The 27,051-nt window shown below is 41.2% G+C and overlaps 1 protein-coding gene and 1 long non-coding RNA gene across 5 annotated transcripts in view; one reads left to right on the plus strand and one right to left on the minus strand.

The window, feature by feature from the left end:
• Positions 1-1,571: 1,571 nt before the first annotated feature.
• Positions 1,572-9,329, plus strand: LOC118633952. Its single transcript, XR_004960316.1, has 3 exons — positions 1,572-1,704; positions 5,864-5,891; positions 9,235-9,329. It is a non-coding gene; the product is annotated as an uncharacterized LOC118633952 (long non-coding RNA).
• Positions 4,688-27,051, minus strand: part of MED1 (mediator complex subunit 1) — a 31,391-nt gene continuing 9,027 nt past the window's right edge. Inside the window, exons 4-17 of one of the 4 annotated variants that reach the window (XM_036268231.1) lie at positions 25,212-25,266; positions 24,973-25,105; positions 24,257-24,285; positions 22,621-22,692; positions 21,504-21,578; positions 20,688-20,761; positions 19,722-19,811; positions 17,793-17,904; positions 16,947-17,071; positions 16,592-16,710; positions 15,527-15,728; positions 13,386-13,481; positions 13,162-13,267; positions 4,688-11,054 (exon numbers count right to left, since the gene is read on the minus strand). In XM_036268231.1, the coding sequence (XP_036124124.1) occupies positions 7,817-11,054; positions 13,162-13,267; positions 13,386-13,481; positions 15,527-15,728; positions 16,592-16,710; positions 16,947-17,071; positions 17,793-17,904; positions 19,722-19,811; positions 20,688-20,761; positions 21,504-21,578; positions 22,621-22,692; positions 24,257-24,285; positions 24,973-25,105; positions 25,212-25,266 (4,526 nt within the window). In that variant the 3' untranslated portion in view covers positions 4,688-7,816. The remainder of the gene's footprint in view (positions 11,055-13,161; positions 13,268-13,385; positions 13,482-15,526; positions 15,729-16,591; positions 16,711-16,946; positions 17,072-17,792; positions 17,905-19,721; positions 19,812-20,687; positions 20,762-21,503; positions 21,579-22,620; positions 22,693-24,256; positions 24,286-24,972; positions 25,106-25,211; positions 25,267-27,051) is intronic. The other 3 variants (XM_036268232.1, XM_036268233.1, XM_036268234.1) reach the window with 3 other exon arrangements.

Consider the following 27,051-nt stretch of genomic DNA (forward strand, 5'->3'; position numbering starts at 1 on the left):
TTTTCAAATCTATGTATCTTTTTAACTCTTTTATCCAACAGTCATCTACTTTGGCTATTTATTTACGGGATACTACATATCTGGCTAACAGGTACTCTTTTGTTTTGATTTTTAACCTTAAATTTTTTTCTGTAACTCTCTACCCTTGAGTGTGGGATTTAAAGTGTGTGGCCTCCAGTCACAACATCCTAAAACATAATAAACGAGATATTCCTTACAAAAAGATTTTAATGAATCAACTATAAAAAGATAAGCTTAGGTTATCTTCCCTCTCTCAGAAAAATATGTAACCAAGAAAAAGAAAACAATCTTTCACATTTTGTATTAATCAACACTAATTTGAAATTAGTTATTTGCTATAAAATGTTCCTGCACTCACAAAAATTCTGAGAGATCAGCTCTCTATTTACAATTATAAAATTATCAGTCCTTTAAAAAGCATTAATAAAATAAAAAGCATTCTGAGTATTTTGAGAATTTAAAAAATTTTGATGTAAATGTTTTAAATTTGAAAAGCCTGCTTTATCTTATCTACATCTTCTACCTACTGAAACTAAATATTTAAAATGTTTTCAATAAATTAGCAGTAAGTTTATTACTTCATGAAAAATCAAATAGTTTATTGTTTTACTACTTATAAATTAGGACAGTAAAGAAGTAAATGACTTTAAGAAATACTCAGATGAAAAAAAAAGAAAAGAAAAAGAAGGCAAAAAGGAAAAAACAAAGGAACAAAAGTAAAGAAATACTCAGATAATGAAGCTCATTAACACACATCATTTCCAGCCCTTCTCATTTGTATTCTAGCATGGAACATTTCACATAATAAAAGATTAGCTTTTGGTTTATAAACACTTAAAGCATGAACACTGTACAAAGAGGGTCCCCCCCCCCCGCCCCTTACTCTTTTTTTAATCTTCTAAGAAACGTTTAGAAAGCTGTAACTGCCAGTTACATACCAATCACAGTAAACAGACATGCTTAATAAAGCAAAAGTCTTATTATTTTAGTACCACTACTAGAGATAAACTACAAATTGAAAATAAATTATAAAAATAGGATATAACAATGCAATCTTAAAGCACATACTACAAAAGAACTCTTTCCAACAGTTACTGGCACAATCTAAAAGTGAATAGCACAGTGATAAAGAGCTGTCCCCCACTCAAATCTTATTTGAGTACTTTCAAGATTCCTGTTAACTGCTAAATGTCTGCTCAGTAAGTATAACTACAGTCCCAACTTTTACAGCAGTACTAAATATGAAAACACCAAAAATTAAGCTCACTGCATCTCTCTACGCTAGGACAACATAATGTTCTATTAAAGTAAAAACAAATGATACCCAGTATGCTTTCTTCCTGTGATGAAGTTAAATATGAAAACCTTAAGGAGACCAATTTCATAATTTTTCTCCACTACTCTCCTGCAACAACACTAGTTTTTAATTTAAACTCCCCCCAAACACTTCCTATCTTGATATTTTCCCCATAAGCATAAAAAGAAATCAAGGAATAGACTAAACTGAAGACTTTCAGGTAACAATTTCACCCTCTGCACCTAGCTGGCAAGTTTCCTGAAACTTCTGTCTCACCGTCTTACAATTTCATCCTTCAAATGGAAATGAAGAAAAACACCGAGTGAGATGTACACTGAGCTGTGAGAGATCCCAGGTCAGCCCAATCCTCTGCCAGAAAAGGCCAGGTAACATTTTCTCTAATTGTTGTTTTGGAGAAGTTTTTCTCTCACCCCCTTGATAAACCTTCTTGTAAATTACTCTACTACTGTAATTCGTTTGTAGTTACAATACTTCTTTCCAAAGGAATCATTTCCCCACACGGTGACTACTCTCTGAAGACGCTTTTCAGATGTTTCCTTATTTCCTCATCCATTTCTCAATTTCATGACCATAAATAAACCTCTCTTGTTAGAGTAGTTCTTAGAGACGAACAGACTTGAATGGATTTTCTGAAATGTCTCAGATCTTCGTCCCAATCTCAAAACCTGTACACGTCTAAGAGTTCCCCAAAACAATGAGCTACAAAAGTACAAACTAAACGGGAAAGAAGAGGAAGTATCAGAACAATACCCAACCAAACACGGCACCGAAAACCCCTAGCCGTCTCTCTCATCCCACCCTACCACCCACTTCCCCCGTTTAACCAAGGTCTCTCAAACTCGGACAAATGGCCCCCTGGCCCATAACTTCCCCCTCGCTCCATGAACAAGGTGGCAGAAAGAAAAGCAAGTTCCGGTCAATCCGAGCTGTGATGCTTTTTCTGCCGGGTTGAGGGGAAGCAAGCCAAGGGTTGTGTAAAGAATGAAAAGCCGAGAGATACTGGGGGGAGGGGGGAATTAGGGCGCCAGAACTAATCCCCTGCCGGGGTCCGCGAATGGAAGACGCAGGAAGCGACCAGCGAGGAGGACTGGGGAAGCCGAGCTGCACTAGGCTTTCGGGTCGCGAGGATGGGGGAAGAAGTCTGGTAGCTCCAGCGGCGGGTGGGTGTCGGCGCCAGGCAAGGGAGGAGGCTCCGAGCGGAGGGAATTTTCGGGGCACGAGAGCGGGAATTGCCTTCCTCACGCCGCCCTAGCCCCACCAAGCTCACACCTCAAACCTGCTCTTGGTCACTCCGTTCACGTCCCTCCTCATGAGGCCGGCGGGTGCGGCCCGGAGCGGGCGCTGCGGCGAGCGGAGTGCAAAGACGCGGGGCCCCGGGCAGGCCCGGGAGTTCCGGGACAGGGAGGAGGCAGAGGAGCGGCGGGCAAGGGCCGTCAGCGGGGAGGAAAGACCTCTCAACTCCGGCTGGGCCTCCTCCTCCTCCCCCCGCGGCGCCGTCGGCGGCGACTGCTCGTCGCTAGCTCTTCTCTCTCCTCAGCCTCAACTTCAACCCAAAACAAAAACACTCTCCACCTGCCAGCAACGCCGCTCCTCATTGGGCAGAGCCGCCCGGGCCTCGGAACAGCGTGGGGAGGGGAAGGAGGAGCGCGCGGCGGCGCGGGACCACCCCTCCCCCACTCTCGGCGCAGCCGAGGCCGGTCGGCCTGGGAGCGGCCGGAGTGCGGCTGAGGCACAAGCCCCCTCTCGCCTCCCAGGCAGGCGAGCCCACCGCGAACTGGAGAGGCAGGGAAGTGTCTATGTGTCTGTGTGTATTTGTGTATGGGAGGGGCTGTGGGGCGGGTGCTAGTGCGCGTGTGCTCGCGGACCCGGGAGAGAGAGGAAAGCAGGACAACTGCACGCAGCACCGGAGCCCCCTGTTCCCCTCCCGCGGGCATGGAGCACGCATCAACCCACCAAGCACTTGAGCTTTCTGTCTAGTTGCCCCCAACCCGCTAAGTCTAGTCGCTTCTTCCCAGATTGCCTGTGCTGCCACACACGTCCTTCCCGGCCACCCAACTCCCTTCCCCTATCACTCACTGTCGCCTTGAACCCAAAGTGCAGCAGGCGGTCCCTGCTCGGAGCCATTTTCCTCTTTCTGGTTGCCTCTAGACTGGGGCAGTGCTGCTGTTGCTGCCGTCGCCGCCGCCGCCCCCGTGGATTGCATTACCAGGTGTTGCAGGGAGGCCTGGAGGGCCGCTGCGGGGCGTGGGTCTCCCTGTGCATGGATCAGGCCAGGGAGATAATTGCGCTGCCCACTGCTCCGGGGATATGCAGCGAAGCTGCGCCTCGCGCCTTGGTGTCAGGGGGTGCAGTGCTGGAGCTGGGCGACTATTCTTTTAGCTGGGGGAGGGGTGCGTTTAGGTGGAAGTGGGGGCGGGCGAGGCAGAATGGCCTTTGGCTTCCCCCCGCCTCTCCGCCACCGGACCGCCTCTGGCGTCCAATGGGCTCTACTGCCTGCCTGTCCTCCAATCAGGGTTCTGGTTGGTGAGGACCTGATCCTGACGCCACTTTGGCGGGAGAAACAAGCGTGTCTGGACGAGTAGGCGGGGGTGTTTGTGGCAAGGAAACTATGACGTTTATCTGACTCAGGTTGTCATCACGTTATTATTCTTTAGCAACTCCAGTCCACAAGGTCTTGAAATTTGTGATCGAATTTACATGAATTAGGAATAAGAGTTTACCCTTAAAACAGAGACAAACTACATAATCACGTCCCAAAAATAAATTAGAAATTATCATAAATTCCAGCAGATATGAGTGTCTTGGTACCTCGTTTAATTCGCAGTTGTAGTGGCTAGCTTGTTATGAATCTCATTATGAGCTTAAGAACAAATAGTACTGGAGAGCTTTAAAAATGGGTATATTTTAGCTATAAGGCTTATTATCCCACCCCCACCCCGCATTATCCTAGACAAGAAACCTAAGCTTCGTAAAATTTTCAGGCCCACAAACCCAGGTCTAGATGTTATATTCTTTCCCTTTGCAGATACTTTTAATGTTATTGCTTCATTTCAACCATATAAAAACAGTTTTTTTGTTATGTATCACCTAAGAGCAGTTTTCTCCAAGCAAGAACTAATGAATTTGGTGACTAGGGCCTGCAGAAAATAGTAAAACTGGCTGGAGTAGGTACATCAAATGAAACTTTCATAGTTGTTTATTTCAATTATCTTTCCCAGTCAACCTATTTTGAATACTTACTGGAGGGAGACTTTTACTTTTTGATAAAATTTTAATCGACCAGATTTTTTAAAAAGCTGAATAAGTGAAAATTATTCAAAGGTTATAAACTTATTACACATAGGCATATTACTTTTTATCAAAGTTTATTTGCATGTAAATAATCAGGTTCTTTTGTAATGTTATGGGGGGGAAAAAATCCCAGATTTTGTCTCCTTTCAAAAAAATGAAAAACCCCAAAGTATTTACAGAATGGCCATACACACAGAAAATCAAATTTCAAAGATTTTAGAAAAGACCCTCCCCAGCTGCTCCTGATGTACATTTTTAAAACTCAAAATTTAAATCCCAGTTTTTACAGCTGAACATGTTTCCCAACCTAGTTTCTGAGATGTTAAGTACTTCCTACCCTTCAAAAAACTAACTTAAGGGTAGAAATCAGGGAGAAGAATTTAAAAGAAGGAAAAAAATATAAGGTAAAAGAAAATGAGATTGCTCGGGGGTTGTGAATGTTTCCTATACTGGCATCTGCTTTCAGTAATTTAACTTAATACTGTGTGACTCAGGCTCCCTAAAAGGTGGTTATTGTTTTTCTGAGAATTCATGATACTGCTGCACTAAATTTTTAGATCTAGGCCTTAAGGAAAATCTTTCCAAGAGCTATCAACCTCAAGCCTGGTTTTGGCAATTATATCCTGCTTCATTCCCCCACCCCCATACTTATTTTAAAACACACTGATTTTGAACCTGAAATCTTCATGTACATCAGAGCAGGTTTTAACCAAGAACCCCTAACATGAAGCCAAAAGACAGAAGAGGAATCAAGTCAAACAAAGAATACATAAGACACCAGCAGCAGAAGATAGGTAGAAGTTGACTTCATGTCCTTGCCGTCTTTTGAAACAGGAGAATGAGTACACCTAGACAGGAGGGAGGTGTCCCAGGCTTGGTTTAACTCTGCCTCTTCTCCTCCACCCTGTGGAGAAATGCAGTGCTCCCTGGTTCTCAGGCAGGGTGAAGCAGTTTAGCCCCGGCTCCCTGTTAAGCAAGTTCAGATGCTGGGTCAGTGTGTGGGGTGTGCCCATCGACAATTCAGGGGCTTATCCTTCATCCAGATCCTAACTCGGGATCCTTTGATCTGGGATGAAGACAGAAAGAGAGAAAAAGCTTCCCAGTTTACTCATTTTGGTATTTGTTGGCTCTGCTTGGGGGAGCTGAGCCCCTGATACTATGCAGTACATTCCCCATAAGATATCCCCACCCAGAACAAACTTAAACACCACATAACTTTTTTTTTTCCTGCAGAAACCAATGGGATAGGATTCAAAACTAGGTGAGAAACTTGTGAGAAATCCAACCTGGTTGTATGTCTGAGAGGCTGCTACTGTATCAGCATCACAAGATAAAGCACTCTGGTATCACCTTGCCCATGTCCTCCTTAGTGTCACCCAAGACATTTGACTCTGATACGGTAACCGATAACTTTTCTTGCTCCACTTTGCAATGTTTCGTTTCCTACTTCTTATTACCTTGGGACACAAAAGTGGCAGAGTTGTCGAGAGCTGATGACCAGAAAAGGGAGAACACTAGAGGAAATCAGAGACAGTCAGGAAAGAAGCCAAAGCTGATTTTTCCAACTCTATACTAACTCCACCTGCAGAAAGAGCTGAATATAGAAATCTTCTTCAATATCTGATGAAGTCACTCCATTTATCACACACATATACAAATGAATCACCTGGCTTTTTTTTTTTTTAATCCAGAAGAGTTGTGCTGGGGACTGTGCCCCGTCCTGCTGATACAGATCCTGAATGGAATCATCAGGAATGGCACAGTGCAGGTGTCAAAAATCAAAGTAAGGCCGCAGAATTTTGAGAGGACCCTCCGAATACTGAGAACTTGTGTTGCACTCAAATGGTCTCCTGGATTTTTATATTTATGAGAAGGGCTTCTTATTGATGTCCCCCAGAATCCAGACTCAGACCTATTCCTCCAAAAAGGTCCAATTTTGTTGCTACACAGTAGCAAGGGTTTATCTTCATGCCCACCTAGCATTCCAGGCCCCTTTATTTCAAGTGAGCTTGAAATTGTTTTAAGTGAACTATGGCTGAAATTTTTTTACTGTTTTATCTAAGGGAGCATGAGTGATTAAAGTCTGGACTCCTCCTTGTGAAGAAAAAGGAGCCCAGCTCTCAGGAATGGCATTTGTTCTCCTACAAACAAAATGTTGGGGTGTGGACTTTTGGCACATTGTGGAAATAGGAGAACAATTAATTCTGCAATGGTTTTCATGCCACTGGGTCAGGAAGGTTGTCCCACATTAAACCTTACTGCATCTGAAAACATGTTTACATCCCAAAAAGCCAGCCCAGCTTTTTTGTAAAGGAAAGAAAGATTATAAATCAATACCTCCACAGGGAGGTAACTCCTAATATTCCTATGTCTGAAACCTATGAAAAACCTCCTAAAACAAAAAATACCATTTTGGTTTCTTCTTAACTTCAAAGGTGGGCTCTGACTAATTTGCTTGGGCTTGATGCTATAGTACCAGCACAAGCTACAAGCTCCCTATAACCAAATAAACCTTGTTCTTCTACCTCCCATCATGTTGAACCCTGAACCTCATAGAATTAGAAAGAAATACTGTATAAAAACAGATAAAGGGTTAAAATATTACAAATAAATAGCTAAAATGATCTTCCCTCCCCAAAACACTCCTAAGAACAGACACCAAACATTACTTAAGTGTCCAAAATAACCCAAGTCCTTCATTTGTCCATGCCTCAAATGGACAACTACCCAAACAAAGGTCAACAACCTTCATGCAAATGCATCAAGGAATGTATTGCTTTTTCACTTTCAACCCAGCCCTTCACATACATGCACTAAAATTGAGTTTAAATCATGGCCTAAAAATGGAAAAAGGGAGAAAAAAAATATATGAATATTTCCCACAAAACTGATTCCCACCCTTCCCTCGCCCTATGCCCCTCCCACCCACTCCCTTTCATAAGCAAGTATTTTAACTTTTTTTTCTGGCAAAGGAGCAGTGATTCTTAGTAACCAAACCCTAGAATCAAACCTCTGGTCTCTTTAGTAGGGTCTGGCTATGTCTTTCTAAATTCACCCAGCTCAGTGTCAAAGACATGCCATTTAACATTCTTAAACACAACCTGTCCGACTCACCCCTTATGGTGGTTTGCCTCTAAGCTTATTAGTTTTTCTCTGCCCATGTTTTTTTCTTAAAAAGTAAGGTTCCTAATTGCCAATCAGGGCCACATCCATAAGATCATCATCTTCCTCCCCAATCATAAAGTCAGGGCTGAGCCTTGAGGGCCTATCTGTAGATAAGATTGTGTTACTTGTCATAGACAAGGACTGATCTGAAGAGATGGGTGATTTAGACCAACTCTCTGGCTTGATGCTATGAGACTTTTTCTTGTCTCGTTCTTTGTCCCGATCCCGGTCCCGATCTTTATCTTTTACTTTCTTCTTTTCTTTTTTGTGCTTCTTATGCTTTTCTGTGCTGTATTCTGGAAGTGGTCGGATGCCATCATCTGAGCTGGGACTGTTCTGATAAGATTTCTCTGCTATGGAGGAGCCTGACTCACTTTCACTGTCCAGATTCTGGGGGGTATATGCTGGTGACTTACTATGGCTGGGAGAGCCACGCTCATGCTTTGGAGTGGAACCACTGATGAGTGGAGAGCCATAGTTTTTGGAAGAGGCCATCTGAGGCCTAAGCCCTTCTCCACTACTTTCCCCAGGTTTCTGCAAAGTCACTTTGGCTTTAATGCTGGGGGATCCCCCATCATGCTTACTGATAATAATTTTTGCCACACCCGTGCTCCCCACATTTTTTGACTCTGAAGTCTTCTTAGATGAATCCACTGAGCCACCTGAGGTGGAAACCTTTGATTTATCTTTATCACTTTTCTCACGCTTGCCCTGAAACTCTCCTCCTGACATGTTATGTTTGGAGGACATAGGATGGCTAGAAGAATTTGTGCTCACCCCCATCTGGCCATCCATTGGGTCTTCACCTCCAGGGCCACTGGTGACAACCCCATGCTTCAGTTTATCTATGACAGCTGTTAAGGACGGCTTCTTATTTCTGCTGGGAGATTTCCCTTTGGAACTCCCATGCTGGTTCTGAGAGGATGACATGGAAGAGCCACTTGAGGAAAAGGAAGATGATGATGCTGTACAAGAATTAGATGATGGGGGAGTTTTCAATGAGCCTGAGGATCCTAACCCTGAAGATGACTTCATACCAGTGCTTGAACCAGTTCCAGACATATGAGAACCACCAGAACCTGAACTGATAGGGGACTTGGCTTTAGAGGCTGGTGGAGTCCCAGGAACAGGTTTCATTGGAGAGGCAAGCTTATCAGAGCCTCCAGGTGGCCTTGAATGAGAAGGGGATATGTTTGGTTTACTTAAAGGATTCATAAGTGATGATGGCTTCCCTTGAAGTTTCATCTTGGTGCTGCTGGAGCCACTGCTCAGTCCATGCTTGGTAATGGGAGAGGAGCCTGGCTTCCCCCCAGACTGGGATGAGTTTTTGGACTGGCTAGACCCAGAAGACCCTTGGCTAGAATATATACTGCTACTTAACTTAGAACTTGATGAACCTTCTGATTTACTGTTTTTCATCTTGCCTGAGTTGGAAGCAGATGAGGAAGAAGAGGAGGAAGAATGGCTATGGTGGCTTTTACTGCCTGAGGAAGACACAGAACCACTGCTGGTATACTGACTATGAGAAGAGGGCTTGCCCACCATCACAGTTCCCTTAGGAATCTGAATAGTGATTTTGGGAATGGGTGGTGTGGCAACACCTGGGGGAGTCTGAGACCTTCCTGAACTGCCTGGAGATTTGGATCCACCTGTACTGGTAGGTGGGGTGAAAGGTCGGTTAGAACTGTGAGATGGAGACTTTCCTTCAGTGTCTGCCTTTTTCCGCTTTGGGGGCTTATCTTTGCTTTTGCCATCATTAGAAGGGGTCCGACTGCGCTTTCCTGGTTTGCTATCTAATCCTGGCCCTGACAAACTACTATTACTGGTGCCATTGCCTTCTTTTACTCTCTTTTGAGTCTTTTCTTTTGCTAAGTCCCCAGTGGTCAATAAAGGACTCTGGCTACCACTGTGATGCTCCATAAGATCTGCAGAACCCAGAGCCTTACCAGCCACTGCTATAATACTGAAATCAACCGTGTCAGCTTGGCTATTGCCTTTAAACTTAGTCTCCCCATTATCACCTCCAAGCATTGGCACCCCCAAAGTATTTAGTGCCTGAGATGCAAATCCTTTGAAATCATCATTATCTCCACTTTGGCTGCTTTCATCAAAGTATTCTTCTACAAAATCACTTTGGCTCTGGCTATTCAACAAATCAGGATTGAAATCTACTCCATCAGAAAAAAAATGATTGGTAGGAGAGTCACTACTGGGGCTTCCAGCAGCATCTGCAATAAGATCTGCCGGATCAGTGTATGGATTTTCATTATTATTGGTTTGAAAGACATCAGGGTCAAAGAGGGCACTCTGAGAATGCCCAGAGCTTGAAGAATCTCGAACAGGGGTGCCAATGGGTGGGCAATCATCACTAGTGCTGGGAAGTTTAGAGGCTTCTTCTGCAATGTCTGAAAGGATATCGGTTACATCTGGGCCAATGCTGTCTGAACTGGATAGTCGGACCATCCTTTGAATACTGGGTTGGGGGTGAGGTACTGGTTGTGGGTAAGTTGTTGGGGGAGTGCTACACTGGCTTGGAGCTGGAGTGATGTGTGGTGTATCCAGCGTGTCAGCTGTCATATTGACATCAAATATAGGGTTCTGTGAGTCAACATCCATTGAAAACAGCTCCCTCTGAAAGTCATCTTCAGTCTGATGCTTGGGTTTGTCAGGTAGTAATCTTGATGACTTCTTCTTCTTTGTCTTGTTGCTTCCCGAGCACATTTCCATCCGGGGTGAGCCGGAAGAGGAGTTCTGCCTTTCTAAAGGACTGCATCCATAAAGGGTTGAAAAATCCTGGGCAGGATTATCTTTAAGAAGGTTCATGAGCATCGGGTGATTCTTGGTGTTGCCGGCCATCGAAGAGACAGGTGGCGGCGTGTGATGAGGAGGGGTCGGACTCGAGCCAATGGTAGACCCCCCGTTCCCTGTGATTTGCAACAAACTGGTAAGAATTGGGTTCTGAGACACCTTGCTGAAGTCCTCCCCATGGCCCACCGACTCATGCCGATCTTTGATGCTCATGCTCATATTAAACAAGGTGGTAATGGGACCCCCCGGAAAGGTGTTGGTTGGTGTAGTGGTACCACTCATTGGGTTGTTGCCTGTGGTCATGCCATACCCTGGGCTGCTAGCCGGGGGCAGGTTCTTTTTCACCATGTCTTCAACTGTCTCTGCAATGAGGGACAGTGCTGGGGTGTCGGCCTGAATGGTTTCAGCCTTCCTCCGAATAGCCCTCATCGTCACAGGGATGGACATACATCTGTAAGATAAGATGGAAAAAACAAAGTTAACATTGCAGGAGCTACTGAATGAAACCAAGTTTTCATCAGAGAAAACAGGCTTTAATTTTTCCTGTGATTTAGATATGTCCTTAGAGGTTTACAGTAATGCAGTTTTCAGGGAAGGCAAATAACCCCAAATGAAATGCCAGAGCTTTGGGTCAATTTATTCTAAAAAGAATCTGGACGGGGCCTAGCTGGTGTGACTCAGTGGTTGAGCATCAGCCCATGCATCAAGAGGTTGTGGGTTTGATTCACGGTCAGGGCACATGCCCAGGTTGTGGGCCAAATCCCCAAGTGGGGGCATGCATGAGGCAGCCAATCGATGTTCTCTCTCACTGATGTTTCTCTCTCTCTCTCTCCATCTCCCTCTCTCTCTAAAATCAATAAAGAAAAAAAATTTTTTTTTAAATCTGGACTGGTAGACTATTGTCAACCTCTTTGGAAGCACCACCAAAAACAAACCATAAACAAGAGTCCAAATAATTAGATATTATAATGCATTAAAATAAAACTGGTAAAACTTAACTCAGTAACTAAATGCCCTCCTCTTTTGGAACCTGACATGTGATTAATGGGATATATGATTTTATCTTAACTAATGAATCACTAGAAAAATATCTTGACCCATCAAGTTCTAAACCTTAATGGTTTAGATCACCCCAAAGTTATACCATGAAAAGTGGTACTACTAGTATGAAATCTTGTTTATTTAAAGCAAAGCACTTTCGCCCTGGCCAGTTTGGCTCAGTGGTTGGAGCATCAGCTTGCTGTCTGGAGAGACCTGGGTTCGGTTCCCGCTAGGGGCACGTACCTTGGTTGCAGTTTGTCCCCAGCCCTGGTTGGGTCATGTGGGTGGCAACCAACCGATGTGTCCCTTTCACGTCGATGTTTCTCTCTCTCTCTCCCTACCACTCTATCTGAACCAAACACTGGAAAATGTCCTCAGGTGAGGATAATAAATAAATAAATAAATAAAGCAAAGCACTTTCTATCTTGTACATATATATTTATAAACCCGTGTCTGAAAACATTTTGCTCTAGAACATGTCAGCAACCTTTCTTAAAGGGCCAATTAGTAACAGTTTAGGCTCTTGAAGATCATATGGCTTCTGTCAAACTACTCTGCCATCATAGCTTAAAAACCACCACAGACAATATGTAAACAAACACGGCGTTCCAATAAAATTTATTTACAAAACAGTTCACTAGTACCTTCTTAAGAAAACCTCGCCCTGGCCTGTCTGGCTTAGTGGTTAGAGCGTCGGCCTGCGGTCCAGAGATACCTGGGTTCGGTTCCCGCTAAGGGCGCGTACCTTGGTTGCAGTTTGGCCCCGGCCCTGGCTGGGTTGTGCAGGTGGCAACCACTTGATGTGTCTCTTTCATGTCGATGTTTCTCTCTCTCTCTCTTCCTCTCTCTCCCTCCCACTCTATCTGAACAAAAAACGAAAAAAAAAAAAAGAAAGAAAACCTCAAAATTACATTTAATGTTTCTGGAAAGCTGACTGGCTTAAGTATCTTCCCACATACTGCCACTGACATGATACATATATTAAAAAGTGACAGGATAAGCCTGGCCAGTGTGGCTCGTTGGCTGAGCATTGCCCCATGTATCAAGAGGTTGCCGGTTCGATTCCCGGTCAGGGCACAAGCCCAGGTTGTGGGCCAAATCCCCAGTAAGGGGCATGCAAGAGGTGGCCAATTGATGTTCTCTCTCATCGATGTTTCTCTTATCGATGTTTCTCTCTCTCTCTCCCTCTCCCTTCCTCTCTAAAAATCAATCAAGAAAAAAATAAATAAAAAAGTGGCAAGATAAGTGAAAAAAAAATCTACATCTTATTTCAGCTTTCCCTCCTACAAGAACCCTAATGCTGGGCCTGAAGTTACGTACCTTACTTCCTATTACTCTCATAATGATACTTTAAAGGCCAAAGCTCATACTGTTTTTTAATCCGAAAGCAGAGAAGAGTGAATTCAAAGCAGTGAGTAAATGCTTTCCTCCTCAATTTCCAATTCACTCTAATACTGAAAAAAAACATTACTTATACACCTGTTACTGGGACTCTGATGAAAAAGGGCTAGTGCTACCTTTGAACAACTTTGGCAATGAAGTCATCTGTGCAGATGAGTGCATCTGACAGCCCCTTGTAGAGTTTACAGCTCACATGTGTTGAGTCCTGCACATCCATGACCACTGAAAGACAAAATATATAGGAGGTATTTGAGTTAGATTCAGCTTCTGACTTTTCAAAATGAAATAAAGGAACCAAACTGCTGCCCTGAGAGAGGTGATAATCACCCATACAACTCACCACACACCAGGGAGTCATTCACAGGGTGTTGAAAAGATACACTGAAACGGGACTCTGAGAGGGGACACACTTCAAATTGGAGGAGCCCGGGAGAATCTAAAAGGCAAAGAAAACATCAACCAAATATAAGACTTGAAAACATCAACCAAATATAAATATTATTATAAATAATAATCCCTAAACGTAGAGAATGAAATTTTCTTTCCCTTAGAAACTAAATCCCACACCTACTATATCATCCACAGGTGAATCTGCCAGTTTATGTTATAAATACTCTAAAACAAAGATCTAAATTTCAGTTTTCTAAACTGAAGACATTTAATCCCTAAATTGTTAAAGACTTCAACAGTGAATTCTGAATATAAATGTGGCCAAGAGGAGTTTCTCATTCTGTTTGATAAGCAGACATCCAGAAGCACTGCCATAAACCCTGCTTTCTATCAGTGTTTGCAGCTGTTAGCTGTGCAACCTATAATCTGATGAGCAAGGATATAGGGCTACAATCTAAAATGATATATACACATAAATACAAACATATCTATCATATGTTCCTAAGCCAAACATGCTGGCAGCCCAGAAACAAGGATTACATACTTTCTTGGCAGAAAGCATCTCTGAAGGACTAAATTCAAACTACCTCACAAAAACTCATTTTTGGACGCCCTGAAGCTATTTGGAAAATTCTAGGATTCAAATACATGAAATAAAAGGACCATGAGCATACTTACTTATGCGCTCTAAAATGTCTCAATTCAAAAGCAATTCTTATTCTCATAAAAGTATCTCCTGATTTACCTTCCCTGTTTCTTCTTGCCTACCATTTGCACTGGTCTATCTCTATCACTGAAGTGCTTTACAACTAGGGTAAAAAGTAAGCATAGTTAACTACAGCAGCCAAAATTCACATCAAAACATCTAATAGCAAACGGCATTTGAAAAATACCAGCATCCCAGAATCCTGGGAGAAAAAGAAAAGGGCACAGTTCTCGCCCCTTTTTATTTTTAAAATGTTTTTATTGTTTTTGTTTTTTTCCTCACCCAAGGGCATTTTTCCATTTTTTGTTCAGATAGAGTGGGAGGGACAGAGGGGAAGAGAGAGAGAGAGAGAAACATCAACATGGAAAGGACACATCGAGTAGCTGCCCCCCACACCATCCAACCAGGGTCAGGGACAAACTGCAACCAAGGTACGTGCCCTTAGCGGGAACCGAACCTGGGTCTCTCTGGACCGCAGGCCGACACTGTAACTGCTGGGCCAAAACTGCCAGGGCTTTATTGGTTTTTTAAAGAGAGAGAAACATCAAGCAGCTGCCTCCTGCACACCCCTCCACTGGGGATCAAGTCTGCAACCCTGGCATGTGGCCTGACTGGAAATTGAACTGGGACCTCTCAGTCTATGGATGACACTAAATCCACCTAGCCACACAGGTAGGGCTCACTCCTTTTTAAACTGTATGATTAAGTTCTCTAAAGAATGAGGAGAGGAAATATACTCAGGACTAAAAACACTGTCCTAACAACCTAAAACTTATTTGTTTATTGTTAATCCTCACGTGAGGATAATTTCCATTGATTTTTAGATAAAGTGGAAGGGCGGGAGGGTAGGAGGGAGGGAGGGAGGGAGGGAGAGGAAGAGGGAGAAGGAGGGGGGAAAAGAGAGAAAGAGAGAAGCATCGATGTGAGAGAGACACATCAATTGGCTGCCTCCCACACGACCCCATCCAGGGTTGGGGATCAAACCCCCAGGTACATGCCCTTGACCAGTAATTGAACCCAAGTGGTCCAAGTACAGACACTAACCGCTGAGCCAAAATGGCCAGAGCCCAAATATCTGTATTTTTTAAAGTTCCATAGGTACTATGATGGGCTACCAAATTAGAAAACCACTGAAGTTATGAGTTTCCATTTACTAGTAAGTATATCAAAAGGAAAGACAGGCCTGGCCTGTGTGGCTCAGTGGATTGAGCATCATCCCATATAGACTGAGAGGTCCCAGTTCAAGTCCCAGTCAGGGAACATGCTCAGGTTGGGGGCTCAATCCCAGTGGGAGGCATGCAGGAGGCAGCCCATCGATGTATCTCTCTCTCCCTTCCTCTCTAAAAAATCAATAAAAACATTAAAAAAAAAGGGAAAGACAGTACCTTCTTTCAGAATAGTTCTTTTGACACAGCTTCCAATTAGGGTATTATAGGCCACTTGGTGTCTGATCAGATTTAGGATAAGAGGAACACGGCCAGGGTGCTGAAAGGTGATTTTGCTAACAAGGGTTCCCTGTAGACTTTTGCCATCTGGAAGAGGAGCATCCTTGTTGAGGAAATAGCAGTGCTGCTGACCTGGAAGAGCCTAGGCAAAAAGAACAAAGGAAATGAATGTTATTTACTCACCCTCTGTACTCCAACCACAAACTATCCTAAAAACCTATACCTCAAAACTCAGCAGCAATTTCTTGGTGAATAATAGAACTCCACTGTGAAGTCTTTGGTCAGCTGATGTTATAAATGTCAGTTCCTCACTAGGCTGAAAAGACACCCCCCCTTTTTTTGGTAAATGTTCTGCTAGTGGTTTCTTAACCTAGCTAACATAAAAATTACCTCAGAAATCTATATACAAGAGGTTGCTGAAAAATAAGTGAAAAATCTATATTTTTACTAAAATACTCTATATATGACTATAATGCAGCCAGAATTTAGAAACTACTACTTTAGACTATCATCAAACATTCCAGTAAGTTCAAATGCAGATGAGGTTTTGGAACATTCTTTAATATATTCATTCCAACACTTTCTTCTCTGTATGTACCTGAACGAAGGATCTTTCCAGATTATAAGCTCATGGCACTTGAAAAAATTAAATAATAAGGATACTTAACTAAACCTACTTATAAGCTTGTAAAAGTTCAAGATACTACTAAGAGACTATCATCTGAAATTTCAACAATGAAAATGTATGTTGTTTCCTGACTTAGAAGCTCATGCTCTCTCTTCAGTATGTCCAAGATTTCTGTAATTTCCTGTCTGACTGAGGAAATAGGATATGATCCAGCACTCCAAAAGAATGTTAACGTAAACCTGCGGAAGGATCATTAAATAATTTAAATTAAAAAAAAAAAAGAATGTCACCTGACCTCAGACCTCAGTAATCCTATAAAGAAAGATTCTCATTTTGGGTCCAAATATAACCTACAGTAATCCATAGGCCTTACTTACAGCATAAAATCGCATGTTGTGATTCAAAGGTATGGAGTCAGGGTCCTTTGACAGCTCAAACTGAGTGATCAGTTCATAGAGGGGTACATAAGTTGGTTGAGTTTCAAACAGTGGAATTCCTGGGGGGGAAATATAATGATCACAATAAGATTAAAACATTGACAGCTCAGTTTTCCCTTCATGACTTCTACTTTGTTTTTCTATTTATTCAAAAAGTACTTTAGTACAAAGCACCATAACATCTATACCCATCAGTACTTTTCTGAGGAAGACCAAAAGAGGTCTAAGATGATCTGAATTTATAGTTTGTTTTTCACATTTATAACAAGATTAGCTCCTGATACTTAAAACTCACCTGTGCAATTCTGAAGTTTCTGAACAAATGCTCTAGATACTGGGATTGGCTGGGGAAATTTCAAGAAGAAACAGGCAGGAAGATCAACACTGTTGGCACTGGTGATTGAAGAGAAAGAGGGGGTCCTTCAAACAAAAGAAGGGGGAGGGTTGGATTTTGACTTGATATGAAAATGGAAAATCTAAACACCCATTCTTAGACATGTCTGTATTGTATAAACACATACTCCCAAAGCCTATCAAAACTCTTAGAACTTGCTTCCCCCAATTCTGAAACATCCTATTTGTTAACCCTAAAGTATTTAATCGAACATCTGTCCTAAGGCATGTTCTCTAGTTATCACTCCAGTGTAACTCCAGATCAACATAAGTCCCATGAGAAAAAAGGAGCAATCTTTAAACCAGAGGTATTAGCACAGTTCTCTTCTTTCTCTCTCAAGACAGAGAATGTGTTCTATGAGCAGACTTCAGAGAGGAATATTAAAATAGACATTGAAAAAAGAAATTAGCCCAGCTGGTGTGGCTAAGTAAATTGAACATCGTCCCATGCATTAAGAGGTCACCAGTTCATTCCTGGTCAGGGCACATGACCTTGTTTTCGGCTCAATCCCCAGTAGGGATCATGCAGAAGGTAGCCAACTGATGTTTCTCTCTCATCAATATTTCTATCTTTCCCTTCCTCTTCTATCTAAAAATCAATAAAAACATATTTTAAAAAATTAAATGGATAAAAGAAAAAGCCAATCTCTAGAAAGCCAAGTGAGGGAAAAGCCAAGTGAAAATAATAAACGGCTTGAAGGTGAAAAACTGGACTTTGCTACCCTAGAATTAATTATATATAACTTACCATTTGTTGTCAACTGGATGTGACCCCATAATTAATGGTGCAATTGGGAGTTTATACATAGCAGATGTTCCTTCGATTGTCACTGATGCATTCATGCCCAAAGATCGAGGAACTGGGAATAGGAAAGAAAAGGGATATTCTCCAAAGCAACACAAATTATAAGGATCTTGACATTTTTTTTAAAAAGCCGTGGCCGATTTGGCTCAGCAGTTGGAGCATCAGCCCAAAAACCGAAGGGTCAAGAGTCTGATTCCCAGTCAAGGGCATCCCCAGCTCCGGTCGGGATCTCTCTCACATCAATAATTCTCTCTCTCTCCCTCTCTCCCTCCCTTCTACTCTATCTAGAAGATGATTGGAAAAATATCCTCAGGTGAGGATTAACAACAACAAAAAACAACAGGCTAACTTCTGCATGATTTGTCAGCCCTGTTTTGTCAGATACTGTAATATATATATAACTTAGAAATGCTAGAAGTCGCCTGGCCTATGTGGCTCACTGGTTGAGGGTCGACCCACGCACCAAGAAGTCGCTGGTTCAATTTCCAGTCAGGACACATCCCCAGGTTGTGGGCCAGATCCCCAGTGGCGGGCATAGGGGAGGTGGCCAGTCAATGTTCTCTCTCATCGATGTTTCTCTCTCTCTCAAATCAATAAAGAAAAAGAAAAAAAAGGAAATGCTAGAAGTTACCTTGCTAACCAACCACTATTTCTGTCTGTAAATAAAACAAAATAAAAATTTTTTAAGCCCTGGCCAGTTTGGCTCAGTGGTTGGAGCGATGGCCTGCGGACCAGAGAGTCCCGGGTTCGGTTCCCGCTAGGGGCACATACCAAAAAAAAAAAAAATTTTTTAAAGGCTCATTACTGATATTTACTTATTTTTTCAAACTTCAAAATGTATTTAAATAGAATTACGATTATAGGATAATCAACAATTGAAGTTATAAGGGGACCAAATGAGGTATTAGGACATTTTTCATTTTGTATATTAAAGTGCAAATAGAAAATAACATCACCTAATACATGGTTATAACAAAAGATAAATTGACTTTGGATGGTAGGCACACACTGCAATATACAGATCTTGAAATATAGAAATCCACACCTAAAACCTATATGATCCTATTAACCATGTCACCCCAATAAATTTAATTTTAAAAAGATTTAAGTCCGCCCCCGGCCGGTGTGGCTCAGTAGTTGAGTGTCAATCCATGCACCAAGAGGTCGCTGGTTCGATTCCCAATCAGGGCACATGCCCAGGTTGTAGGCCAAATCCCCAGTGGAGGACATGCAGGAGGTGGCCAATCGATGTTCTCATCTCTCTTTCCCTCTCCTTTCCTCTCTCTCTAAAATCAATAAAGAAAAAATATTAAAAACAAAAACAAAAAAAACCCTTGCCGGTGTGGCTCAGCAGTTAGAGCATCAACCTGCAGTCCAGAGAGACCCAGGTTCGGTTTCCGCTAAGGGCACGTACCCCGGTTGCAATTTGTCCCCAACCCCAGTTGGGGTCGTGTGTGTGGCAACCACTCGATGTGTCTCTCTCACACCGATGTTTCTTTCTCTCTCTTCGTCCCTCTCTCCCTCCTGCTCTATCTGAAGATAAATGCAAAAAAGGTCCTTGGGTAAGGATAAAAAAAGAAAAGTAATTATTAAAGGGTATTATTTCAAGTCAGGGTTTTTATATCTTTACATTCACTCATTTACTCATTCAGCAGTACTCATTAAGCTTTTATTATGTATGTATATGGAGATATGTATGCATATGTGTGTGTGTGTATGTGTGACTTTATCAGGTGTAAACTTTAATAGGGATGGCAAAGTTATTAGGGAGTAGCAAACCAGAAAATATGAGCAGGCCCAGGCATCAAATTTTTAAAAATATTTTTAAAACAATGAACAAAACCTTGAGTTGCTTTACAGTTAAAGTCTTACCATTATTCTCATGCAAAATGATTGGAGATGTAGTCTTATCATCTAGCAGGTCAGAAGGAGAGGCATAGTACTTCAAGTTCATTAAATGACCTATGAAAAATAAAATGTATCACTACATCTTTATCAGGTGAATTAAAAATAAAGAAAAACATTCCCATTTCTATAAAAGTATATAGAAGGATATAGTTTTATTTTATTTTTTTTTCCCTCACCCGAGGACATTTTTCCATTTTTTGTTCAGATAGAGCGGGAGGGAGAGAGAGGAAGAGAGAGAGAGAAACATCGATGTGAAGGGACACATCGAGTGGCTGCCACCCTCACGACCAACCAGGGCCGGGGACAAACTGCAACCGAGGTACGTGCCCTTAGCGGGAACCGAACCCGGGTCTCTCTGTACCGCAGGCTGACGCTCCAACCGCTGAGCCAAACCGGCCAGGGCAAAGGATATAGTTTTAGAGATATGAAGACTCATGCTCCAAAGCAGCTTATGAAATATGACAGAAACATAAATATTGATTCTAGTGGCACCAATTTACTGCACAATTAAATAAAATGCAGAGAAGGCAGGTGCTAATATCTTAGAAATCATTAAAAATACATAAATGACTGGTAATTTTCTCCCTCTGCTTATAAACCCAAGGTGAAATTTTAAGTAATAACCCCTCAACTAAAATTAACCATTTTTCTTTTTTGTTGTTGTTAATCCTCACCCAAGGATATTTTTCCATTGATTTTTCAGAGAGAGTGGGAGGGAAGGAGGGGTAGAAAGAGAGAAACATTGTGAGAGAGACACATCAACTGGTTGCCTCCCACACACGACCTGTTATACAAACTGCAACCCAGGTATGTGCCCTTGACCGGGAATTGAACCTGCAATCCTTTGGTTCATGGGCTGACGCTCTAACCACTGAATAATATTGGCCAGGGCTGGATATTTTTCCAAATAAGCAAAGTAGGATCACATACCCCCACTTCTTGGAGTGAGATAGCCAACACTTCCATGAAGAATCTTATCTAAGGGACCAGCATTGGTTGCTTTCCTGCAAGATAAATGATCTATGTTTGCTTGTATTTAAGCCCTGAAGGTATTAGTGCACAATGTGAAAATGAGTTCAGTCCTTAAAAGAATTATAATAATGACTCTGTCCTATAACTGGGCATATAACAACTGTATTTCAGCTTCAAAGTGAAGGGATCATTTCCAAGTATATAATGTGGCAGCCAAATATTACAACTAGGCTATTAATTTACTAGGTTTGATAAGAGTTCAGATGGGAGGCCAGGTTTGACAAGACTTCAGATAAAATCTAGGGAATACCAACAAACAACTTATGGATATTGACACTCAAAAATAGGAATGCAATCATCATTTGGGAAGTGAAAGGAGATGGACAAGATGTATAACATAGGTAAAATATAGATTTATAATAATATACATCTATCATATAGATATATACAGGGTATGGCAAAAGTAGATTTACAGTTGTGAGTATGTGAAACACAGCGTTTATTCTTTGTTTTTGTGTTTTTAAGTGCCCTGACTGGGAATCAAACCTGGACCTCAAGGTCCATGAACCAACGCTCAATCCACTGAGCCACACCAGGTGGGCCACAGCATCTATTCTTATTTATTAATTATATTATTATTTTCCATATGAACAACTGTAAATCTACTTTCATCCAACTCTGTATAATAGGGCCCTGGTAACACCCTATATAAAAAACTTTAAGAACAAGGTACTCAGAAGGGTCATATAGAATTGACACCTTAGTAAGTCTTACCAATACATGACTGCCATTTTAGATAGATCCTGTTCTAAGGATTGGAGAGCCAAGTACATTTTAGTCTTCAGTTTGCTAGAAAGCAGATGAAGAGAACAAGAGTTAAATAGTTAAAATACACACACACACACACTTAATACAGAAAGCCTAGAGGGCAAATCTATATTGGAGGCAACTAAAATATCCATTGAAAAGAAAACAAAGTTTTAAAATGTTTTTTATTTAAATCTAGTGATATTCCCAGTGCCAAAGGTTCAACTCAATGTCCAGTGGTTCTCAACCTTCCTAATGCCACAACCCTTTAATACTATTCCTCATGTTGCGGTGACCCCCAACCATAAAATTATTTTCATTGCTACTTCATAACTGTAATTTTGCTACTGTTATGTCTTAGGCAACCCCTGTGAAAGGGTCGTTCGACCCTCAAAGGGGTCACGACCCACAGGTTGAGAACTGCTGGTATATATCCAAAAACCCATACATTTGTGCTCTTTTTTTAATGGTGCTTGAGGTAAAACAGCCCATCCTCTGCAAGTCTATCTGTGTTGTTCCTAGGTATTCTATCTTTGCTCAAATTGTTGAAGGATGGTGGTTTGTCTCATGGTTGTTGTATTTGAGTATAATGCACATTCTAACATGATAGAGGCAAAACATTATTGTGTAGCCATGGTTTCCTGGAGAAGTCGATATTGTAGGAATTGTATTTCAGATCTTAAGGAAAATGTGTTTCTACATTTAAAAGCAAAAAAAAATCTATAGTGATCTATCAAACAAATGTTTATCTCTATTTAAAAAGAGCCAAGCAGATTAGCAGAATCCCAAGTAGGATAAAAGTAAAAATGACAAGCCAGTTCTATAACTAATTTCTTTCAGCCCAGAAATCAGTATGTTGAAGACATCTCAAGGATTATAGTCTCTTTTAGCATGATAATGCATTAATGCAGATATTATTTAAAATGCATTTAAAAAACACAGAATTGAAAGCTGAGCCATAGATTGTCAGTAGTATTAGAAACCACAAATGAGATAGGGCAAAAGGCTTGGCAAATTTCTAAGCACAAAATAGTTTATAGAATTATATTGGTTTTTCCAACAAAAGCAAAATAAAAATACTTACTTGTCTCCTGGAAGGTTATAAAGATTAACAAGACCCTTAAGATGCTTAGAAAATTCATCAAAGTTTTTTTCCCTATAAGGAATTCAGGGAAGAGGGGAGAGGGAGGAAAATAAAACATAAAATTACTACTCAATCTTAAGAGCAACATGCCAAAAGACATGGCTATATAAAATTAATTTTCATAATTTGCTCTACTATTTTCTCCCCCAGTCAGTTTTCTAGATCAATCAAAAGTAGCAAATGAGGCCCTGGCCAGTTTGGCTTAGGGGTTAAAGCATTGACCCAAAGACCGAAGGGTCTCTTGAGTTCGATTCCTGGTCAAGGGCTTAAATACAAGCTAAATGTCCACCTTTCTGGACAAAGGTGATAATACAGCTTTGCTAAAATTAATGATTTAATTAAATCATAAAAAGGCTATTTTTATGTTACACTGCTGTTCAAATGTGGTGTATTTGGCTGTTAAGCACACTAAAGTGATCACTGAGAAATTGGAGTGTAAAATTTAGTTCCTCAATATTACCAGCCTTTTTAGAACATCTCCATGTAGCACCTGAGAACTTCACTTTATCTATTTTCATTGATGAGAGAGACAGAGAGACAGATAGAGAGACAATGATTTGTTGTTCCACTTATTTATGCATTCATTGATTGATTTTTTTTTTTTATGTGCTCTGACTGGGGATTGAACCCACAACTGTCAAGGCAACTTCACTATATTTAAAACTGATGTAATGACTTTCTCAAATTCCCAGAAAGTTAATTCTGGGTTTAAATTTAAGTATGGAAATTTCTACTCAATTCAAAGGGAAAAGATAAGCCAGGAGGGAAAAAACCATCAACTGCTAAAAGAGATTCTTCAAGCCTAGCACTATACTATGATGGGAGTTTATCACACATATGCCTTAAATGTAAAACAATTTTTCTCAAAATTAAAGTGAAAAAGGTTATTATTATTATAGTCTGGACTCAATTTTATCAAGCCTTCTCTGATTCAATAATTAGATGCTATTTATTTTCGTACCATACAGAATTCCAAAGGCTAGATCAGTAGTTCTCAAGCAAGAGTGACTTTTGCCCTCAGAGGGGGCCATGTGACAATATCTGGAGATATTTTTTATTGTCACAACTCAGAGATACTACTGGCAACTAGTGGAGAGACACCAAGGATGCTGTTAAACATCCACAACACACAGGGCAGCTCTTTAGAGCAAATAATTTTCCAATCCAAATTGTCAACAATGCCAAAGCTGAGAAACCCTGAGCTAGACTGAATAGGGTTAAGAAATCAAGCTAAGTCGCCCTGGCCAGTGTGACTCAGTTGGTTGGGTGTCATCCCATTCACCCAAAGGTTGCCAGTTCGATTCCTGGTTAGGGCACAAGCCCAGTCTGTGGGCTCAATCGATGTTTCATACTTTCACAAAGATGTTTCTCTCTCCCTCTCTCTCTAAATATCAATAAAAATAAAAAACAGAAATCAAGCTACATCAATTCTGAAAGTGAACAAGTATAGACTATGAAAAATCTTGACCCAAGAAAATAAATTTGTTTTTTAGAAAGATAACTTTGACCCGCCTCAAAACCTAAGTAGAAATAACAGCATTGTCTGCCAATATCAGGGACTATGTTATGTGCTTACCTTAGCTGCTGTACAAGCTCTGGACAGCTCTGAAATTAAAGAAAGTATGTTAAAACTTGAAACTACTTTAAGATCTTTGAAGACACCAAGAATACTTCCCTTATTAGCAGCACATGCTTTATAATAAAAACATTAAAATTATAGAAGGTCCTTATTATTAAGGACCTTTTTCCTACTTGGTAAACCATGGGTTTGGGGTAGGAAATTAAAGATAAAAATATATGAAATAGTTAATAAAAGAATCAACTTTCTGTAGTTTGTTTAATACATTACAACCTCTCTTTAATGCCATCCTTGGAATCCATATCCAATTGTTTGGTTACACATATTTTAGATTAATCTCTTTTACGGCATTTTTCAGAGACATTGGCTATATAGAAGATTATCTGTCCATCTTGATAATAAGTTCTTTGAGGATAAGAATTTTCTTATTTATTTCTGAATCCCCAGTACCTACTGTTCAATTTCGGCTCATATTGGTTTATATGAAATAGAAAGGGTTCCTCTGGTGTTTCCACTTGTCAAGCTTTTGGATGATGTTAGAGATGGACCCATGTTACTCTAAATTCCATTCTATAGCTATTGATGTTGTAGCCCATCACATCACCTCTATAAGTGGCTCATGAAAAAATCTAAACCCAAGCTATTTCAAACCCCAACAATTCGTTTTAAAATTAATGTCCCACAGATTCCAGTGAAATATCGACAACACATACCACAGGATTCTCCCCATGGTGAGCCACTTTTACATCACAAAGCTGTCCTGCAGGATCTAACTGTACTTCCACATAGAACATATCTGACGTGATGTAACATTCAGTGCCACTGGCACTGAGATGAGAGCCCAGTCTAGCAGGAACAAATCAAAACAAAAATTAATAGAAGACATAAATAAAGCCACCCAAAGTCAACACTAAGTTAAACATTTCTGCCTGCAGATAATCTGTATACTTACCCATTCTGTCTTGCTATAGACTCCAAACGATCAGTCATTGCAGGTAAAGATGTTACTATGAAAGGGTAAAAAAAAGAAAATCACAAAGGATGCACCAAATAAATTATATTCTTCTAAGACAGAAATATCCTGAGGGGCATATCCATCCATTCAAAGCAATAAATACAATCAGTAGTTCAAATGGCCTGGGTGGTTTTCTCAGTGGTTAGAGCAAGGGCACATACCTCTGTTGCGGTTCAGTCCCCAGCTCCGGTTGGGGTCATGTGGGAGGAAACCAATTCATGTGTCTCTCTCATTGATGTTTCCCCCACCCCCACCCCCACACCCCCTCTGTCTGAAGATAAATGTAAAATATCCTCAGGTGAGGATTAAAAAAAAAAAGTTCAAATGTTTATAATTTGCACAAAAGTCGATTGTAAAGGTTAGCTGTGGCCTACACAGTAATAAGGGTCAAAACAATCTATTTGAGCCCTGACCAGTGTAGCTCAGTTGGTTGGAATGTTGTTCAGTACACCAAAAGGTGGAGGGTTAGATTCCCAGTCGGGACACATACCCAGATTGTGGGTTAGATCCCCAGTCAGGTGCATATGGAAGGCATCCTATCAATGTTTACTGATGTTTCTCTCTCTAAAATCAATTTTTAAAAATTTATTTGAAAGCCTAGCCAGTGTGACTCAAAAAACTATTGGACCTTACTCTTCTCTCTTTTTCATTACTCATTTGGGACAAGTTAACTTTATCTTAAGAAAGACATGCCCTGGCCGGTTTTGCTCAGTGGTTAGAGCGTTGGCCCATAGACCAAAGAGTCTTGGGTGCGATTCTGGTCAAGGGCATGCACCTTGGTTGCGGTTCATCCCCAGTCCTGGTTGGGGTCATTCGGGAGGCAACCAGTCAATGTGTCTCTCTCATATTGAGGTTTCTCTCTCTCCCTCTTTCCCTCCCTCTCCTTCCCTCCCACTCTATCAGAAGATAAACAGAAAAATATCTGTGGTGAGGATTAAAAAAAAAAATAAGACAGTTATCTGCTAATGCTTTAATAAGGAAGAATAACATCAAAACTAACATCAAAACTAAAAACAGGCACTGTCCCTCAGGTGGGCATCTCCTAAAATCTTAGGGTCCCTCAAGACTTGCAACTGGCCCTGGCTGGTTTGGCTCAGCAGTTAGAGTGTCAGCCTGCGGTCGGTCCAGTGAGACCCGGGTTCGGTTTCCACTAAGGGCACGTACCTCAGTTGTAGTTTGTCCCTTTCACGGCAATGTTTCTCTCTCTCTTTTCCTCTCTCTCCCTCCCACTCTATGTGAACAAAAAATGAAAAAATTTTTCCTCGGGTGAGGATTAAAAAAAAAAGACTGTAACCAGGGGAGCAATAGCAACAGCAGCTTGTCCTGAACTAACCCCCTGAACCTGTCTCCAAGGCCCCTTTTCTCTGATTTCCCAGTGAACCAAAGTAGCCCCGCCTAGGCTGATTTCTTTCCTATAACATTTCTAGAGCATAAAAGCAGCCCCACCTAGGCTGTCTCCTGTTCCTTCTTCTATCCTAAGTCCTTCCTTGTTTCACTGTCCCCAGCCTTAACAAACACACTCTCAAAATAAATAAAATAAGCAACATAAAAACAAACACTCAAGTATTTATAGCAGCATTATTGCAATAGCCAAAAGGTAGAAATAAGCCTTGAATCCATCGATGGATGAATCAATAAACAAAATGTGGTATACACATAAAATATTATTCAGCTTTCTTAAACAGGAAGTAAAATCTGATACATGCTACAAAATGGATGAACCATGAAGACATGCTAAGTGAAATAAACCAGTTACAAAAGGACAAATAATTTATGA

Source organism: Molossus molossus, unplaced genomic scaffold, assembly GCF_014108415.1.
Source record: "Molossus molossus isolate mMolMol1 unplaced genomic scaffold, mMolMol1.p scaffold_m16_p_19, whole genome shotgun sequence".
In the NCBI taxonomy this organism is placed as follows: Eukaryota; Metazoa; Chordata; class Mammalia; order Chiroptera; family Molossidae; genus Molossus; species Molossus molossus.